This window comes from Malaclemys terrapin, chromosome 9, assembly GCF_027887155.1.
Source record: "Malaclemys terrapin pileata isolate rMalTer1 chromosome 9, rMalTer1.hap1, whole genome shotgun sequence".
Classification (NCBI taxonomy): domain Eukaryota; kingdom Metazoa; phylum Chordata; order Testudines; family Emydidae; genus Malaclemys; species Malaclemys terrapin.
The window spans coordinates 62,657,170-62,678,377 of NC_071513.1; the positions used below are offsets into that span (position 1 = coordinate 62,657,170).

General features: G+C 44.7%; 1 protein-coding gene across 7 annotated transcripts in view; it reads left to right on the forward strand.

The window, feature by feature from the left end:
* Nucleotides 1-21,208, forward strand: part of ST6GAL1 (ST6 beta-galactoside alpha-2,6-sialyltransferase 1) — a 113,076-nt gene that overhangs the window by 68,383 nt on the left and 23,485 nt on the right. For all 7 annotated transcript variants that reach the window (XM_054040532.1, XM_054040536.1, XM_054040531.1 and 4 more), the window contains 3 exons: nucleotides 3,121-3,267; nucleotides 6,047-6,734; nucleotides 9,974-10,071. In XM_054040532.1, coding sequence (XP_053896507.1) covers nucleotides 6,089-6,734; nucleotides 9,974-10,071 — 744 coding nt within the window. In that variant the 5' untranslated portion in view covers nucleotides 3,121-3,267; nucleotides 6,047-6,088. The remainder of the gene's footprint in view (nucleotides 1-3,120; nucleotides 3,268-6,046; nucleotides 6,735-9,973; nucleotides 10,072-21,208) is intronic.

Sequence of the window (21,208 nt, forward strand, 5' to 3'; positions counted from 1 at the left end):
AAAATGGAGCAATGTATTATTTGTGCTACAGAAGCACCTAAAGGTCTCCCTCAAAGATCAGGACGCTATAATATAGTGCTAAGCACCTGATTTCCCATCAATGTGAATTAGCATCCTCCTACTGGACAGATCGGGGGGAGTGTTAGACCTATAGTTGGGGAAGCACTAAAACACACACAGGCTTGATGGTTATGCTGCTTAGAGGGGAACAGGCTGTTGAATGAGTTCAAACAAGTTGTGAAGGTGCCTATAATTTTTTTGGTAGCGACTCTGCTTCTATATGACCTATTGGCTACTCTCCCTGATCTACCAGTCAAGAGAAAATGTGAGCTAAATGCCAAACTACTCTCGCATTTCCTGGCTGCAGTCCCATGTGAAATCACAGCTAAATGAAAAGGGAGGGAAGGATGTCACTAGGTTAAATAAATAGTTTGAAGAAATTTGGGAAACGTTAACCATGGAAAATGTAAATGATTTAAAGAATGCCCTAGCAATGAAAAGGTCAGTCCCACTTCCCACTTAAACGGTTAGACCCAAAAGATACAACCCTTTATGCTCTTAAAAACAAGAAATTGGCAGATTTTATTCCCCCCAGTATATAAAAACACTTGTAGGTGCCCATATATTAACACAATATAAAAGACTGCCCATTAATAAATAGCCACTGAACCTCTTTACCCTCCACCTGCCCAGAAGTCTGAGAGGTGGGGAGGAAAGATGGGTTTTTCAGCACGCCTGCAAGGCTGATAGATCTGGGTTGTGGCAAGGAGGGATTTCCAAAGTCAAAATCTCCCGCACACAGAATGCTGCCAATAGCTCCCTCTAGCTTATATCAAGGGGGGTCCAGCTCAAGCACCTCTGCTGAGCTCAACTACGGCAGTGTGACACACCAAGCCAAACTGTAAAGCAGCCTGGGAACACCTTGCACTACCAGCTTCATGGCAGACCTTGTATACAATACACTGTATTCTTGTCAATGCTCTGGCTTGCTTTATGCACAGTGACATGGTATTTTCAGAGCTCCATCTTTTGTGGACTGTGTTAATGTTGTGTCCCAGCTTATGCAAAAAGATGAATAGTAATTTAGTACTAATTTCCAAAAATAATTGCCAGACTCTCAGCTTGTATAAACTGGCATAGGTCCACTGAAGTCAGCAGAGCTGTGCCAGTTCATATTAGATTGAAGAGGGTAAAAACTATGAGGAGATTCTCTGTGTATTAAATGGACACCATCAGCTTGACATTTAAAAAAAAAATGTATATTTAACCCACACAACTTCTGGGTGTGGTGTTGTGTTCCATCTAGTGACACTGAGACCACTCAGAGAAAGAGAGAAAATGAGTCTGCTCTACAGCTTTGCTAACATCCAGTTGGCGTTTAGCTCATGCAGTAGAGGCTCATGCACTAGGCTCTAGAGATCCCCGGTTTGGTCCCGCCCAACGACAACCGTGGTCTGTCAGCATTACATATACTTTTAGGTGGTACTCCTACCCAGGAGGCCCCCTGACAAATCATTAGGTTTCACAGCCACATTTTTCCTACTTGGTAAATGATTTTCGCTCCCTTCTTGACGAGCAGAAGGTCCACACAAACAATAGGGGATTTGTTCCAATGAGATTACCAATGTGAACAATTAAGTATATGCATAATTGATTGCAGAATTAGAGCTATCGACAGTACAGGGAAAACCATGAAGCTGATTAGGCACAAGGCAGGGGTGCTGATGTTGGAAACAATGTATTTGCTGTTTGTTATTACTACTTCAAGCAAAGGGGTGCAGCATCCCTAGTCCCAGCAGGGATGCTCTCCACTACACCAAGTAAACAAACTGATGAAATTGATATTTTTCCTCTAATCTGTTGTTGTAATTTTGTTACTTGAAACAATAACAGGTTTAAAAACAAACCCCAAAACCCCTGACTGAAAGGAATTTTTTAAGTTCACAACTTCCTTTAACTCTTTCAAGCAACGGATTTATAAAAAAAATAGTTTAATGCACAACTGTCAATAAAGGCAAATACCATTATGTCCTACTGAAGCACGTTATAACAAACACTTGTGATTAAAATTTCATTAATGAAAGTGGGGACATATTTGCATTTTAACAACTGATTCTGTGGGTTGAATGCATGTGTGTTGCAAATCTGCCGATTTGCACTCTCTTTTAATGTTATCTGACTATTGACATTAAAAGAAGTTTTAATAATCTAGGCCCCTGTCCTGCAAACAATTACAAGTGTACCTAATTCATGTGCATAGTTTTGCTGACTTCAGTGTTAACGTAAAGTTAAGCATGTGTGTAACTTTTTGCAGGATCATAATGGTTTGTAAAGTCTCCCCCGCTCTTTCACTGTAGCTCCTTCCATCACTTGCTTTGTAATGGTTTCCTTCCTCCACATCGTTTTTGAAAACAGGAAATAATCTATTTTAGGCTAGCGTTTGCAGAGCACTCAGTGCCGTGGGGCCCTCATCTAATGGGGCCTCTGGATGATACTTGAATGCAAAATACTTTAGTGCTATTGTGAAAAGCAATACTGAGCCTGTCCAGCAGATAAAACTCTTCATGTGTGTTTGGTGGTGTGGCTTTTGTGCTGAAGGAATAAGACAAGAACAACACTTTATTTTGCAGAACCTACAGTAAAATATTTGCAGAGCAAAAAGTGACTAGTCAGAAGACAGAGCGTCTAAGACTCAGGAGAAACTCGCAAAGACACTGTTTAACTAGATGATTCTAAAAATAACATTACATATTCACTTTAAATTTGCCAAAAACATACTGGGGGCACTGTAATATCCTTGCTAGCCAGGCTGCGGACGGAACTGCTAGGTGGCTCTAAATTTTGGTGTGAGACTCTCTAGGTTTTTTTTTTTTTTTTTTAAACTGAGAAAGATAGATGTTTTGCTTTGTCACAGGCAAAGTTTGAACAATTCCTGCTCATTTCAATAGACGTTTGAGCTCTCAGAAGGATTTTACTTGATTAACATTTTTTTGCTGCTGGCGGTAGCCAGGTCTGGCTATCAGAATTCTCTCTGCAAGACTTCAACACATACCTAAGAAAATCCTTGTTGGTGCCCTATGCTATTTGGTATTTCTCTAATAAAGTTCTCTTTTTTTGCAGGTGGCTTGTGACCTTTATTTGAAATCTGCTCATCAATCTGATGTGTTGGATTTGTAAGAGAACACAGCTTCTCACCATTGTTAGAAAACCTGCAGATACTTAAAAATGAGCAGTGATTACTCTAACTCAAGTATTAGCCAACAACAGGTAACAAATACATTAGCAGTTCAAATAATACAGAGGAGACTTTGTTTTGAAGTCTAATAATAGATTTTATTGTCTTTATTGGGATAACAATCCTTTAGTTAGTCAACATTTGGACAGTGCTTTGAGGATGTAAAGTGCTAGACAGTGGTTAAGTGTTAAGTTCACAGGGGCTTGCTCCTATGAGCAAGTTGGCAAAGTTCCTGTTGATTTTAGTGGATCCCAGGATCAGCTCTATATGGACTTGAGTAGTCTTCACTCACACGAGTCCTGCTGACTTCAATGGGACTGCTCCTGTTGCTGGGGTTATGTCTACCCTAGAAATGCTACAGCAGCAGAGCTGCAGCACTGTAGTGTAGACAATGACTAGAGTAACAGAAGGAGTTCTTCTGTCGCGGTAGTAAACTCCACCTCTCCAAGAGGCAGTAGCTAGGCCTGCAGAAGAATTCTTCCATTGACCTAGTGATGTCTACACCAGCGCTTAAGTCATCTTAGTTACATTGTACGGGGTGTGAAAGCCCTGAAGGATGTAGTTAAGCCACCTAAGTCTGAAAGGTAGACCAGTCCTAAGACAAACACAAGGAAAGGTTTGCGTATTTGGGCCCTAGTTTTGCATATCTATTTTTCATGGCTCAGTCTGTACCATCACCTGCCTTTTAAGTGGCTCCATTCCTTTCTCTGGGAGTTCACGGATGATAGAAATAGAAAATAAAGGGAACTTTATATGGTCAGACATCATTGCTTATGAATGAATGGCTGGAACTTGGGGATACTGGGTTTGTTCAATCAGAAGTATAAGACTGGCTCCAAGAGGTCAAAATTCGATTGCCTGTATTTCAGGTGCTGAACCTATTCACACTAGTGTAGATGGAGCCTGTACCCTATACCCTGCTGGTGTGCACTAAAGGTTCCTTAGTGTGCTTTAATTGTAGTACTGTTTCAAACAGCACTATGTTAAAATGCACTAAGAAACATTAAAAAGAGTACTCATAATATATACTACTGTAATAAGTAATATAACTCATTATGATGTATACTAAATTAATTACAGTAAACCCTGAACCCCACTTGTTTTTGGACATTTACATAGAACTCAAAAATTGCTAAAAATAAACCCTGAACAATGAAATTAATACATCCCGAAGAACAGAAGTGTTGCCTATGGCTCTAGGCCAGAAAAATTACTTCCAGCACCGATCCCAAGTAACAGGCACTATGCATATGGTTGCTAGTTCCCCACCAACTCCTGTGCACTTCTGGAGTGGGAAACCATTCCCCTGTGTTGGATTGCAAGGTGGCCAGACTACTCTCTTCACCCTGGGAGTCAGATACAGACATGTAGGGTATGGAGAGCCAGTGCCCAGCTCCTCTGCACAGCAGTTCCAATTCCTTGTTCTTGGCCCTATTACACCACTCGAGCATCTGCCCTCTCTTTGCTGCTCTCATATCCTGAGGGCAGGTCTACACTAAAAAGTTAAGTTGGCCTGCCTACGTCACTCAGGGGTGTGAAAAACCTACACCCCTGAGCGACGTAGTTAAGCCGACCTAACCCTAGTGTAGACAGCACTAGGTCGATGAACAAATTCTTCCATCAACCTAGCTACTGCCTCTTGGGGAAGTGGATGAACTAATGTGATAGGAGAAACCCTCCCGTTGCTGTAGCGAGTGGCTACACAGAAGTGCTACAGCGGCACAGCTAAGTATCGACATAGCTTGAGCAACACACCTGAAGGCACTGGCATGTACAGAGCTGGCAACCATGCTCTGGTCACCTTCAGTGCCCACCTATGTCCAGGCACCATGCACTGCTGTAAATGCCACAGCTGCTTTTAGACTGCCAGCATATCTTCGTTTACACCTGTCCCCTTGTGTTCCCTTGGGCTTTGAACAGAGGTTGAATAATGAATTGACCTGTGTTTTCCTGCTGTTGATTTTCTGCCTCTGCATCACAACACTCTAGCAACAGAATGTCTTTCCCCTAAACAACAAACACTCCGTCTCCTCCATGCAGCTGCTGAAATTATTTTCTGCTGAAGGGGGGGTGTTCTGCATTTGTTGGAGCACTGTGCTGCAGAAAGCTTCCTCGCTTCCCCCAGATATTCTGTATTGTACCCTAAATTAATATCAAACCAAGAGCATTTTGAGAATAAAAAAATTAAAAAACCAAAACACTAATGTAGACTCATTGGCTCCAGCCAGCTGTTTAATGACACTACATGTTTGGGGTGCTGTCAGTCACTTACAGATTTGCAGAAGTTTCCTATGAGCTCACTAAGGTTTCAGTGTAGCTATCTTGAAACTCACATGATGTTTATAAAATTTGCATTTTCCACAGTGTTCTTTAAACAGACTTTGTTATTGAAATGGTAGTTTCTGACCACAGGCAAGAACCAGGGACAGATTCAGGCAGGGAGCCTTGACCTAGTGATGTTGTTTCAGACATTAAATATCTATTTAAAAAATAGTAAAGTGGGGATTTTCACCTAACCTGGCATGAAAGTTCTGCACCCATACACTCTTTGGAGAAGGAAAAATATAGAATTGGGGATGAGGGAGGTCTCCCATATAACTCAATAAGGAGCATGGGCCTGGGTTGATATTCAATTTAGGACCTTGGGCCTGGGTTGATATTCAATTTAGGACCTCATCCAAGCCCAGTAAAGTCTTTCCATTGATGCTAGTGGCTTTAGATCAGGCCTTTAGATGGATTGAGAAGTCTGGAAAAAATTTCTAGTTCCCCCACTGCTTCTTTTGATTAGTTGTTTCTTGCCCTCTTTTTCAGGCCCAGCATCGTTAATCACCTCATTCTAATGCACCATACATTATGGTTCACATCAATCTATTGAAAAAAATGTGTGGACTCTTGTTATTGCTTGTGGTTCTGACTATTTGCTTGTGGGGGGAAACAAGAAAAGGCTACTATATTCCCTTCAAAACAGAAAGCAAAAGTTTTCAGATTCCCAGAGCTCTGGGAAAAGGAGATGTACTTACATCCCGACTTCTTTCAAGCAAAGATGTCAATGAGAACGACCAGTTATCTGTTGCTTTGCTGGTCAAAATGGAGAAAGTAAATGGCAGCATCTCTCCAGCCCCTCCAGGAAACAGTGCAGTGGCAAAGTACAAGAAATCATTGCTCTCTGTGAATGTCTGGAATGAGGACAGTTCATCAAAGAATCTCATACCTAGGCTGCGAAAGGTCAAAAACAATTACCTGTCCATGAACAAGTACAATGTGACTTACAAAGGGCAAAGGAATACTGCCAAACTCAGTCCGGAGAAACTGCTGTGCCAGCTCCGGGACAGAGTGAATGTGACAATGATCCATGGGTCAGACGGTCCATTCAATACCTCTGAATGGCAGATGTATCTACCAAGAAAAAACCTCAGCCAAGAAGTTGGCCACTTCCGTCAATGCGCTGTCGTGTCCTCAGCAGGATCTCTGAAGTCCTCGCATCTGGGACCAGAGATAGGTTGGTATTACTCTGTTAGGATAAAACAATATCATCTGGCTTTTGAACTCTGTGAGGCTGGAACAATCCGCCATCGCACTTGATTTACCCATAGGACTTTCTCCATTTCAAATTAATCTGAGAATTCACAAAGACACTTGCACCAACTTGAAATATTCAATTAAGATTCTTATTGATTGCAGGTGTGTGTGGTGGAGAGCAGAGAGAATGAGCAGGTACCCTTAGTGTGTACCCTTAGTGCACATTTCAAATATGTACATTAATCTTTAACACTTGAAAACACAATTGGTTTAATTGAACTAAGTGTGGGCCAGGATCCAGCTCAAGATCCATGCTGATTTCTGCCCCCATACAATATGATGGAGACCCCCCGTGATAGAATTCCCACAGCAAGGGAAGGGTTGCAGCAGTACAAAGCAGCTGCAGTCTCCACTCTGGGGACCTCTAGGGAGCCAGAGTCCCCTAAAGAGAGAGGGTAGGGCAGGCTGAGAACAGGAGATGGCCATGGCAGCTGCAGGAAGCACTCTAGTGATACCGATGTAACTCCCTGAGTGAACACTCTGATTCCCATTTGAGTGCCTTTGTTTGGTTTAACTTATGTCACTTTGGAAGAAGTTTAAACTAAACTGGTGGGGGGAATAAAGCCATTCTTAAATGGGAATGGGTATCCATATGGGGTAGTTACACTGGTATCACTGTATCAGTTTAACTATGCTGATAGCATTATACCAGTATAACTGATAAAACATGTAGACAAGCACTTTGGCTCTGGAGAAGGAGGAGAGGAGGCAGCAGTGTTTCCTAGTGGGTAGATCACTGGCCTATCACTCAGGAGACCTGATTTCTATTCCTGACTCTAATATTGGCCTGCCAGGTGACTTTGGGTATGTCACTTTGCCGCTCTGTGCCTCAGTTTCCTCTCTGTAAACTAGGAGTAATGACACAGTTTTCCTTTTTAAAGTGCTTTTAGATCTACTGATGAAAAAAAAAATCTATAGAAAAGATAAGGTGGTATTATTCATTATTTAGCGCATCCGTTCTCTGTAACAGCAAAACCTCTGGCCTAGCCCAGCCTTGGTGTAGTTGGGGCTGTTAAGCGCTACTGCAATCCAAATAGATAATATTAGTAATCATAGAATATTAGGGTTGGAAGAGACCTCAGGAGGTCATCTAGTCCAATCCGCTGCTCAAAGCAGGACCAATTCCCAACTAAATCATCCCAGCCAGGGCTTTGTCAAGCTGGGCCTTAAAAACCTCTAAGGATGGAGATTCTACCACCTCCCTAGGTAACCCATTCCAGTGCTTTACCATCCTCCTAGTGAAATAGTGTTTCCTAATATCCAACCTAGACCTCCCCCACTGCAACTTGAGACCAGTGCTTCTTGTTCTGTCATATGCCACCATTGAGAACAGCTGAGCTCCATCCTCTTTGGAACCCCCTTCAGGTAGTTAAAGGCTGCTGTCAAATCCCCTGTAGAGGAGCAGAGTCACCCCTGCAGCACCTCCTGCTGGTCAGCTCAGGAATTAGCTCATTTCAACATTGGAGCACCCCCTGCAGGCCAGTGGTCTGCCTGTCCTCCAGCCCCTGTGTCCCTCCCAGACACCAGTGCCCTTTTATCTGGGGGTGCTGCCTTCTGGCAGTACACCCCTCAGTACTAGGGTCTCCCCTCCCCAGGGAACCCCCACCCACTATCCCTACCTTGCCTCAGAATAAGGCCACTGCCAGTCACCAACTAACCCTCACTCCCTGGGGCAGACTGCAGTATAGGCCACTCATCACAGGCAAGGTTGGGTTTGGACCTGCTGTCTTGGCCTACCCCTGGGCTGCCCTCAGCAACCCCCAGTACCCCTTGGTCTCCTACTAGGCCACAGCCTAGGGCTTTCCAGGCTGGAGCTCCCCAGCCTGTCCCCAGCCCTGCTCCACTCAGGTACTCTGCCTCTAGCTCACTACAGCCAGGCCCTTCTCCCTCTGAAAACAGAGAGAAACTGCTTGGTTTCTGACTCACAGCCTTTTTATATAGGGCCAGCGGAGGCCTGATTGGAGTGTGGCCCAGCTGCAGCTGCTTCCCAATCAGCCCAGCTTAGCAGCTCCCAGCCACAACCTTCCCCCAGGGCTGTTTTAAGCCCTTCAGGGCAGGAGTGGGGTAACCACCCCGCTATATCCCCCCTGACTTTTCTCTTCTGCAAACTAATCCCAGTTCCCTCAGCCTCTCCTCATAAATCATGTGCCCCAGCACCCTAATCATTTTTGTTGCCCTCCACTGGACTCTCTCCAGTTTGTCCACATCCCTTCTGTAGTGGGGGGACTAAAACTGGATGCAATACTCCAGGTCTGGCCTCACCAGTGCCAAATAGAGGGGAATAATCACTTCCCTCGATCTGCTGGCAATGCTCCTACTAATAAAGCCCAATATGCCATTGGCCTTCTTGGTAATGAGGGCACGCTGCTGACTCATATCCAGCTTCTCGTCCACTGTAATCCCCAGGTCCTTTTCTGCAGAACTGCTGCCTAGCCAATAATAGGGAAGCGAGACTATGAAGGAAGACACAGAAACAAAACTCAGGAAAAGCTATGCAGTCATCTGTTCTAGGAAAGAAAAGAGAGTGAAGCCATGAAGGGAAAGTATAACACTACTAAGAGTATAGTAAGTTACATTTGGCAAAGTACCTATAAACATTACACAGCTGTTGTATTCCTTTAAAGTGCAGGAGGCATCATGTTGAGCAGTGAGGTAGCATAGTTATTTTTCACCCTAGCTACTAGGCTCAGTCCACAGGCTATTGAGCATCAGGTTTTTCAGGCCCTGAGAAATAAAGGACATTCCTCTTCATTATTCCCCAGTCACTGATTTGTAACGAATCACAAGGAGAACTATTTACCCAAGCATGTATTGAGCAGGTTTCTTGGATGTCACTTGTGTTCTCTATATGTGTGCTGAGTTTTTACAATAAAATACATACAGCTGAAAATGGTTAGTTTCATTTAAACCAAATTAGAAGACAGAGAAAACAGCACACATAGTAATCATTTAAATACCAGCATGAAAAGAATCAACCTTTTTAATACTTCTGATGAATCCAGCTCTGTATCTCTAACAAACAGCTATTACAAGGAAAATTCTGCATTGATTATATCCCTGACATATTTTTAACATACCTGAGTTAGATGGTTTTCCCCCACTCACACATAATAGCCATCGGTTAACTTTTAATAACTCTTCCCTCTTTACTGCTTTCAGACCTCCACGACGCAGTTTTGAGATTTAATGGGGCTCCTACCATAGGGTTTCAGAATGATGTAGGGGAAAAGACAACAGTCCGCCTTGTTAATTCCCAGGTAAGTCTGCCTGGCATGCGTGCTACACAACAGAGAGTGCAAATGTATTGAGTACGTGACTGAGGGCCCAATTCAGGTCTCTTATTGTGCAGTCTCTCCTTCACTGCAAGGATTGAGGTAGGAATAACACCAAGAGCAGAGTGATTAATGGTGAGTGGCAGCTTTTCTTACAGTATTTATGGAAGAATAGAGCCACATCTCTGGCTATGAACATGAAATCTCTACCTCACACTCTTCGGACCTTTATGTAGCAGCATCTGGAGGTGTCATTTCTAGAGCGGGGTGGACAAACTTTTTGGCCCGAGGGCCACATATGGGTATGGAAATTGTATGACGGGCCATGAATGCTTACGAAATTGGGGGCTGGGGTGCGGGAGGGGGTGAGGGCTCTGGGATGGGGCCAGAAATGAGGAGTTCAGTGTGCGGGAGGCTGGACTGAAGCAGGGAGTTGGGGTTTGGGGGGGGTGAGGTCTCTGGCTGAGGATGAGGGGTTTGGGGTGCAGGAGGTTGCTCCGGGCTGGGACAGCAGGGTTCGGAGGGCGGGAGGGGGATCAGGGCTGAGGCAGGGGTTGGGGTGCAGGAGGGGGTCAGGGGTGCAGGCTCCTTGCAGCGCATACCTCAAACAGCTCCCAGAAGCAGCAGCATGTCCCCTCTCTGGCTCCTGTGCGGCCAGGCGGTCCCCCTCCCCAATAGGTTTTTAATAGTTGTGCTGTATCATTTCATGCTGTATTTCAAATACAGCTTTTTATTTATGGTGTATTCACCTGTACAGAACACCCATCACAGGATATATCCTGCTCATTGTCTCATCAGAGACAGCTCTGTACATCCACATTGTGACACAGATGTGACCTCATATCCCTGCCTCACGCTCCTTTGAGAACTAAGCCACTAAGACTTTCTGCTTTCTACATCTTACTTCTCAGGCCTTTCTCCTGCAGCTCTTCTTCCCACTTGGCCTATTGAGCTCTTGTCAGATGGGTGGAACCTCTCAGTCTGGAGAATGCAAAGCAGGGCTGTAGCATTATGTGTTTTGAAGCATTTGCCCTTTCTAAACTTTCCAAGCCAGAAAATCCTGCAAGAAATCTAAAAAGTCCAAGAAGTTCAAGACAGACGTTTCTTCCTTTAAGTGTGTCCATGTCTCCTCTCCTCTGCCTCAGTTGGATGACAGGCAGATTTCATAAGAAACTGACCGCATTAGTTGACAAAGTTACACAAGCCCTTGATAAACAGGAGGAGGAAAAGGTCACTCTGTCGAGGATTCCCTTCAAATTAAGAAAGTTGGAGGGGATTATGGTTTTCCTATCATAGAAGCCGTGGGGGGAAAAATGAGAGTGAATCATTCCACCCTAAAAAGAAAAGGTCTGTTGGCAGAGTTTCCCATAAGCCATATTAAGTTCAGAAAGAAAGAGAAGTCCCCTCCGTCCCAAGAATGGATGTGTTTGTTTATATGCTGACTTTTTAAAAAATCATTGTCTTTGCTGAGGATGCTGTGGACCATGTGGACAGCACATTGATCAGAGTTATATAAACAATTGTGAATGCCTTGTATAGGAGATTGTCAAAGCCTTGGCCTGTCCCAGGGGATGTAAGTAAGATGGGTATGAGCTCCCTAGCATCTTAACGGGAGACTTCTTCAGCCATTGTGGAGATGAGTGATGAACAAGGAGTGAGGCACCCGGTGTTTCGCACATCATTTTTTTACATAAAGAACCAGAAAAGATTTAATCTGAGGTGTTTCCCGACACATTTGTTCTAAGGTTATGTGGCCTAATGCAAAGCATGTCGAAGTCAATGAGAATCTTCCATTGAGTTCAATGAATGTTCGATTGGGCGCTTAGTTTTAAGAGCAGAGGAGTATTGCAGCAGACCATAAATGAAGGATCAGAGCCCCAAAGTGCTAAGCATGGTACAAACATGACAAAAAGGCTATTCCTGTTAAGAGGTCACAACCGAAGAGAGGGCTCGTCTATACATGGAGCTATTCATAGACTCATAGACTTTAAGGTCAGAAGGGACCATTATGATCATCTGGTCTGACCCCCTGCATGCTGCAGGCCACAAAACCGTCCCTACCCCTTCCCTAGACTCTGCTGTTGAAGTCCCCAATCCTGTGTTTTAGTGACTTCAATCGGCAGAGACCCTCCTGCTAGTGATCCCTGCCCCATGCTGCGGAGGAAGGCGAAAAACCTCCAGAGGCTCAGCTAATCTACCCTGGAGGAAAATTCCTTCCCGACCCCAAATATGGCGATCAGTAAGACCCCGAGCATGTAGGCAAGAGTCTCTAGCCTGACCCCTGTTAGCCATTATACTATTTACGTACCATTGCTTGGTATTCCTTGGCTACTATGTTTTACCATTAAACCATTCCCTCCATAAACTTATCTAACTTAATCTTAAAACCAGACAGGTCCATCGCCCCCACCGTTTCCCTCGGAAGGCCGTTCCAATATTTCACCCCTCTGACGGTCAGAAACCTTCGTCTAATTTCAAGCCTGAACTTCCCCACGGCCAGTTTATATCCATTCGTTCTCGTGTCCACATTAGTACTAAGCTGGAATAATTCCTCTCCCTCCCTTGTATTTATCCCTCTGATATATTTAAAGAGAGCAATCATATCCCCCCTCAGCCTTCGCTTTGTCAGACTAAACAACCCAAGCTCCTCTAGTCTCCTTTCATACAACAGGTTTTCCATTCCTCTGATCATCCTAGTCGCCCTTCTCTGCATCCGTTCCAGTTTGAGTTCATCTTTTTTAAACATGGGAGACCAGAACTGCACACAGTACTCCAAATGAGGTCTCACCAGCGCCTTATACAACGGAAGCAGGACCTCCTTATCCCTACTAGATATACCTCGCCTAATGCATCCCAAGACCGCATTGGCTTTTTTCACCGCCACGTCACATTGTCGACTCATAGTCATCCTGCGGTCTACAAAGACCCCTAAGTCCTTCTCCTCTTCCGTTACTTCTAACCAATGCGTCCCCATCTTGTAACTAAAATTGTTATTAGTCATTCCCAAGTGCATCACCTTACACTTTTCACTATTAAATTTCATCCTATTTCTGATACTCCAATTCACAAGCTCATTCAAGTCTCCCTGCAGAATATCCCTATCCTCCTCCGAATTTGCAACGCCTCCCACCTTTGTATCATCCTCAAACTTTATCAGCCCACTCCTGCAATCGGTTCCGAGGTCAGTTATAAATAGATTAAATAAAATGGGTCCCAAAATTGAACCTTGAGGCACTCCACTAGTAACCTCCCTCCAACCTGACAGTTCACCCTTTAATACGACCCGCTGCATTCTCCCCATTAACCAATTCCTTATCCACCTCTGGATTTTCATATCGATCCCCATGTTTTCCAGTTTAACCACTATTACTGTTACTCCGGAACAGCTATTCCTGAAGAACTTGGCGCTTAGGCTAGGTCTATACTACGGGAGGGGGTTGACCTAAGATACGCAACTTCAGCTATGTGAATAGCGTAGCTGAAGTTGCGTATTTTAGGTCGACTTACCTGGCTGTGAGGACGGCGGCGAGTCGACCGCTGCCGCTCCGCCGTCAACTCCGCTTCCGCCTCTTGCCGCAGTGGATTTCCGGAGTCAACTGCAGAGCGATCAGGGATCAATTTTATCGCGTCTTCACTAGACCCAATAAGTCGATCCCCAATAGATCGATTGCTACCCGCCAATCCGGTGGGTAGTGAAGACGTGCCCTTAGATAATTTACTCAGAAGAAGAGTCTCTTTTTCCAGATTAGTTTAATCCACTTTGGCTAGAATAAGTGTGTTCGCAAATTGAGTTATTCTGAATTAGCTGTTGTGCTTTACATTCACACCCTATCTCATTCTGGAATAACTTTCATGTGTAGACAAGAGCTAAGAGACACAAGAGACAACCTGTAATTTTGGTATAATGTCATGAAATACATGAAGGGATAGACTTGCATCTCTAAGATTTAAAAACTGTTTTGGGAGGTTTTTTAGCCCTAGCAGATAACTAGAAGTAATATTTTCTTTACTTTTAGATTTAATCAATGGATTCAACTTAATTCGCCTCACATTAAGACTTCAAAATTAAAAGTGAAACACTGCCCAACAGGGAATGACCGATGAGTTGGGGCCAGGAGCCAGAAATTAACCTGTAGGGGTTGATGGTCACTATTGGATACAAGGGCAACTGAAAAATTGGAAAAACAAGGCCAGTTTAAAATTGTGACTGGAATATAGTCAGTCACTTTCTTGCCTTGTAGGGCATGTCTACACTGCACTTTTAACACCTACAGCTGGCCTGTGTCAGCTGACTCGCCCTTGCAGGGCTTGGATTATAGGGCTGTTTAATTGTTATTAATTAAATTAATTCCGGTTGTCCAGTTTCATGTTGGAGTCTGTTTTTGAAGTTTTGTTGTTGAAGAATTACGACTTTTAGGTCTGTACTTGAGTGTCCAGGGAGGTTGAAGTGTTCTCCAACTGGTTTTTGAATGTTATAATTCTTGACGTCTGATTTGTGTCCATTTATTCTTTTGCGTAGCGACTGTCCGGTTGCAGATGAATGAGCCCCTGATGGTGTGTGGCTGATGTGATTAGGACCTATGATGGTGTCCCTTGAATAGATATGTGGACAGAGTTGGCAATGGTCTTTGTTGCAAGGATAGATTCCTGGGTTAGTGTTTTTATTGTGTGGTGCTTGGTTGCTGGTGAGTATTTGCTTCAGGTTGGGGGACTGTCTGTAGGCGAGGACTGGCCTGTCTCCCAGGATCTGTGAGAGTGAGTGATCGTCCTTCAGGATAGGTTGTAGATCCTTGATGATGTGCTGGAGAGGTTTTAGTTGAGGATTGAAGGTGATGGCTAGTGGCATTCTGTTACTTTCTTTGTTGGGCCTGTCCCGTAGTAGGTAACTTCTGAGTACTCTTCTGGCTATGTCAATCTGGCTATGTCAATCTGTTTCTTCACTTGACCGTGTGGGTATTGTGGTTTTAAGAACGCTTGATAGAGATCTTGTAGGTGTTTGTCTCTGTCTGATCTGAGGGATTGGAGCAAATGCGGTTGTATCTTAGAGCTTGGCTGTAGACAATGGATTGTGTGATGTGGTCTGTATGAAAGCTTGAGGCATGTAGATAAGTATAGCGGTCAGTAGGTTTCCGGTATAGGGTGGTGTTTATGTGACCATCGCTTATTAGCACTATAGTGTCCAGGAAGTGGATCTCATGTGTGGACTGGTCCAGACTGAGGTTGATGGCGGGATGGAAATTGTTGAAATCATGGTGGAATTCCTCAAGGGCTTCTTTTCCATGGGTCCAGATGATGAAGATGTCATCAATGTAGCATAAGTAGAGTAGGGCATTAGGGGACGAGAGCTGAGGAAGCGTTGTTCTAAGTCTGCCATAAAAATGTTAGCATACTGTGGGGCCATGTGGGTACCCATAGCAGTGCCGCTAACTTGAAGGCATACATTGTCCCCACATGTGAAATAGTTGTGGGTGAGGACAAAGTCACAAAGTTCAGCCATTACTTTGCAAACTGGACACCATTAAATTAGGCTTGAATAAAGATTGGGAGTGGATGGGTCATTACACAAACTAAAAACGATTTCCCCATGCTATTTTTTCCCCTACTATTACTCACACCTTCTTGTCAACTGTTTGAAATGGGCCATCCTGATTATCACTACAAATGTTTTTTTTTTCTTCTGCTGATAATAGCCCACCTTAATTGATTAGTCTTGTTAGAGTTGGTATGGCAACCCCCATTTTTTCATGTTCTCTGTATATATCTTCCTACTGTATTTTCCACTGCATGCATCTGATGAAGTGGGTTTTAGCCCATGAAAGCTTATGCCCAAATACATTTGTTAGTCTCTAAGGTGCCACAAATACTCCTATCACTCTGAAACATGTTTATTTTGGCTTTTTTCATTTGTTGTATGTACCCACGTTTGCCAAGGCTGTGCTTAGAGGAACAGCTCAGTTGGGCTTTATCATGTACATTTTCTTGGTGAGAGTATATTCAAAATTTTTTGCATTCTCTAGGCTTCCTAGAATTCAAAATGATTAGATTTGTTTAAGTATGTGAAATCCCTAATCAAGTTGAGATTAAAGGATATTAATAAGCAACTAAACAAGGCTCTTGTTTCCATTACAACTATGTCACCTTGATTCCCCCTTATTAAAAAGACTCATGGATATCTAGAGAGTTTGTCCAATAACAAGTTAAGGAGGGCCTTAACAGCTCTCAGTTTTCAGTCTATGCAGACAGCTTAAATCAGAAGGCTGATATACTGGCACTAAGAAACGTAACCACCTCTGTCCATGCAGCTCTGGGCAGGCAGAAGGCCTACCCTATTATTTATTATACTGTAATTTGTATTGCCACTTGAGGTCAGAATGGCTTTCCATGCTTTTTTTGTCCTGAGCGCCTTTTTCTACAACCTCTCAGATAACAGAATATTTATTAGGGACTAACAATGTATCTGTGATCCGAGTGATTGCCCTATTTGCATGGCCAGCAGCTAAAATCAGGAAAAGACAAATGGCATGGTGATTATATGTTTTAATTGATTTATGTTGTCATAACTATAAAGGGAAGGGTAATAGCTGTCCTGTGTACAGTACTATAAATCCCTCCTGGCCAGAGACTCCAAAATCCTTTTCCCTGTAAAGGGTTAAGAAGCTCAGGTAACCTGGCTGGCATCTGACCTAAAGGACCAATAAGGGGACAAGATACTTTCAAATCTTGGGGGGGGAAGGCTTTTGTTTGTGTTCTTTGTTTGGGAGTGTGTTCGTTCTCGGGGACTGAGAGGGACCAGACATCAATCCAGGTTCTCCACATCTTTCTAAGCAAGTCTCTCCTATTTCAAACTTGTAAGTAAATAGCCAGGCAAGGCGTGTTAGTTTTCCTTTGTTTTCTCAACTTGTAAATGTACCTTTTACTAGAGTGTTTCTCTTTGTTTGCTGTACTTTGAACCTGAGACTAGAGGGGAGTCCTCTGAGCTCTTTAAGTTTGATTACCCTGTAAGGTTGATTTCCATACTGATTTTACAGAGATGATTTTTACCTTTTTCTTTAATTAAAAACCTTCTTTTTAAGAACCTGATTGATTTTTTCCTTGTTTTAGATCCAAAGGGGTTTTGGATCTTGATTCACCAGGAGTTGGTGGGAGGAAGGAGGGGAATGGTTAATTTCCCCTTGTTTTAAATCCAAGGGGTTGGATTTGTTTTCACCAGGGATTTGGTGAAGGTTTTTCAAGGTTTCCCAGGGAGGGAATCCATTGAAAATGGTGGCAGCCGAACCAGAGCTAAGCTGGTAATTAAGCTTAGAAGTTTTTATGCAGGCCCCTACATTTGTACCCTAAAGTTCAAAGTGGGGATCTCAGTCCTGACATGGTGAATAGCGGTGGGATCATTTTAAACCCAAAAGCCAGTGAGATTTTTTTTTCCTTCTAGCTGCTTGGAAAGCGGAGCTGGAAGTAGATAGATGCATATCTTATCTCTCCTTGCCTGAAGGCAGAGGTGTTAAGTTTTTTTTACAGGTCCTTTGTTAAGAGAAGGGTTCAATTAGCAAATGACTGGTAAAAGGTATTTACAAGCTGAATTGTTTTTTTTTCTTTTTACATCCTTGGGAGTAGCTAGTTAGAAAGTTACTGTTAACTCTGCAGCAGCCAGAGCTGAGAGCTTCCCAGTTTGTCAACTGCAAAGGGGGTGACCCAGCACAAGAAAACAGGAAAATGACTACCAAAGAAGAAAAAGCCAAAGAGGAGGCCCACAAGAGAGAGATAGAGCTGAGAGACAGAGAGGAGAAAGCCAAAGAGGGGGCCCACAAGAGAGAGATGGAGCTAAAAGAAAGAGAAGAAAAAGCCAAAAAGGAGGCCCATGAAAGAGAGATGGAGCTGGAAAAAGCCAAAGAGGAGGCTCACAAGAGAACTATGGAGCTGAAAAAGAAAGAGATGGAGCTGAAAGAAAAAGAGATGGAGGAGAGAGAAAAAGAAAGGAAGCATGAACTGGAAGTAGCAAAAGCTAAGCAGGATGCACCAGCCAATGCTAACAACCCCCCTCCAGGTACCACTTCCCATCCCAGAAAATTCCCCATCTACAAGGCAGGCGATGATACTGAGGCCTTCTTAGAAAATTTTGAAAGGGCCTGCCTTGGATACAGCATCACTGCAGACCAGTACATGGTAGAGCTGAGGCCGCAGCTCAGTGGACCCTTAGCAGAGGTGGCGGCTGAAATGCCTAAGGAACACATGAACAGTTATGAACTTTTTAAAAACAAGGCCAGACTCAGAATGGGGCTAACACCCGAGCATGCCCGTCGGCGGTTCAGAGCCCTAAAGTGGAAACCCGATGTGTCATTTACCCGTCATGCCTACCACATCGACAAAAATTGTGATGCCTGGGTATCAGGAGCAAATGTTAAATCTCTGGAAGATCTGCTTTCCCTAGTAAAAATGGAGCAGTTTTTAGAGGGTGTTCCTGAGGAAATAGAAAGGTACATCCTAGATAGGAAGCCCAAAACTGTAACTGAGGCGGGGGAGATTGGAGCCCAATGGGTGGAGGTGGCAGAAAAGAAAAAAACTAGTAGCAGTTGGAGCGAATATCAGAAGGGGCAAGCCGAAACAAAACCTTACCACCGGGGACAACCCAAGGCCCCACCCACATCCCAAGGGAAACCCCAGACGCCTTCTCACCCCACCACACCGGTCTCCACCAACCAACTTCGTCCCGGTGATACCTTAGCAGGGCGATGTTTTAAATGTAATGAACTGGGACATATAAAGGCTCACTGCCCCAAGAACCCCAACCGATTACAGTTCATTACACCCCAATCACACCAAAGATCCCCAAACCCAGATGCCTCTCTCATACCCTCGGAGCGAAAGGAAACCTTGAGAGTGGGCGGAAAGAAGGTTACCGCTTGGAGGGACACTGGGGCTCAAGTGTCAACTATCCACCAATCCCTAGTGGACCCCAAACTCATCAACCCAGAGGCTACAGTGACAATTCAACCCTTCGTGTCACAATCTGTAACCTTGCCCACAGCCACGTTGCATGTCCAGTACAAGGGCTGGTCAGGAATGTGGACTTTTGCAGTCTATGACAATTATCCCATTCCCATGCTGCTGGGGGAAGATTTGGCCAACCATGTGAAGGTAGCCAAGAGGGTGGGAATAGTCACCCGCAGCCAGGCTAAGCAAGCTTTCACCCCCATCCCTGTTCCTGAGCCGTCCACCAGGGCCCCGTCTGTGTTACCGGAGACCCAGACAAAGGTGGTGGAACTGGATCCTCTGCCAACGACTGCAACAGCCGTAGTGGATCCAATCCCAGAGACCCAGCCAAAGCCAGTCCCAGAACCGGAACTGGCAACGCAACCAGCACCAGAACCATTGCCAGCCCTGAGTCCAGCCCTTGCAAACCCGTCTACAACTCCAACGCCAGAGGGCACCAGCGAGCCTGAACTGGCAGAAGCAGCAGATAACCCTACCCAAGAGGCTCAGCCAGAGCCTAAGTTACCACATAGTGCACCAGCGGACAGCGGTTCACAGTCAATGGAAACAGCCCCAGCACCTGCATCGCTTCCAGAGGGACCAAGCCCCAGTCCACAGTCCAAGGAGGAACTGATGTCTCCAGCATCAAGGGAACAGTTCCAGGCCGAGCAGGAAGCAGACGACAGCCTTCAGAAAGCTTGGGCGGCGGCGCGGAGCACCCCACCGCCTCTCAGCTCTTCTAACCGATCCCGGTTTGTTGTAGAACAAGGACTTTTATACAAGGAGACTCTTTCTGGTGGGCACCAGGAAGACTGGCATCCTCAAAGACAGTTGGTAGTTCCCACTAAGTATCGGGTAAAGCTCTTGAGCTTAGCCCATGATCATCCCAGTGGCCATTCTGGGGTGAACAGAACCAAAGACCGGTTGGGGAAGTCCTTCCACTGGGAGGGAATGGGCAAGGACGTTGCTAATTATGTCCGGTCTTGTGAGGTGTGCCAACGAGTGGGAAAACCCCAAGACCAGGTTAAAGCCCCTCTCCAGCCACTACCCATAATTGAGGTCCCATTTCAGCGCGTAGCTGTGGATATTCTGGGTCCTTTCCCAAAGAAGACACCCAGAGGAAAGCAGTACGTACTGACTTTCATGGATTTTGCTACCCGATGGCCGGAAGCAGTACCCTTAAGCAACACCAGGGCTAAAAGTGTGTGCCAGGCATTAACAGACATTTTTGCCAGGGTAGGTTGGCCCTCCGACATCCTTACAGATTCGGGAACTAACTTCCTGGCAGGAACCATGGAAAACCTGTGGGAAGCTCATGGGGTGAATCACTTGGTTGCCACCCCTTACCACCATGAAACCAATGGCCTGGTGGAGAGGTTTAATGGAACTTTGGGGGCCATGATACGTAAATTTGTAAATGAACACTCCAATGATTGGGACCTAGTGTTGCAGCAGTTGCTTTTTGCCTACAGGGCTGTACCACATCCCAGTTTAGGGTTTTCACCATTTGAACTTGTGTATGGCCGTGAGGTTAAGGGGCCATTACAGTTGGTGAAGCAGCAATGGGAGGGGTTTACGCCTTCTCCAGGAACAAACATTCTAGACTTTGTAAGCAACCTACAAAACACCCTCCGACATTCTTTGGCCCTTGCTAAAGAAAACCTAAAGGATGCTCAGGAAGAGCAAAAGGCCTGGTATGATAAACATTCCAGAGAACGGTCCTTCAAAGTAGGAGACCAAGTCATGGTCTTAAAGGCAATCCAGGCCCATAAAATGGAAGCGTCGTGGGAAGGACCATTCACGGTCCAGGAGCGCCTAGGAGCTGTTAACTATCTCATAACCTCCCCCACCTCCAACATAAAGCCTAAGGTATACCATGTTAATTCTCTTAAGCCCTTTTATTCCAGAGAATTAAACGTTTGCCAGTTTACAGCCCAGGAAACAGATGACGCGGAGTGGCCTGAAGGTGTCTACTACGAAGGAAAAAAGGATGGTGGCGTGGAAGAGGTGAACCTCTCCATGACCCTTGGACGTCTGCAGCGACAGCAGATCAAGGAGCTGTGCACAAGCTTTGCACCAATTTTCTCAGCCACTCCAGGATGGACCGAACAGGCATACCACTCCATTGACACAGGTAATGCTCACCCTATTAGAA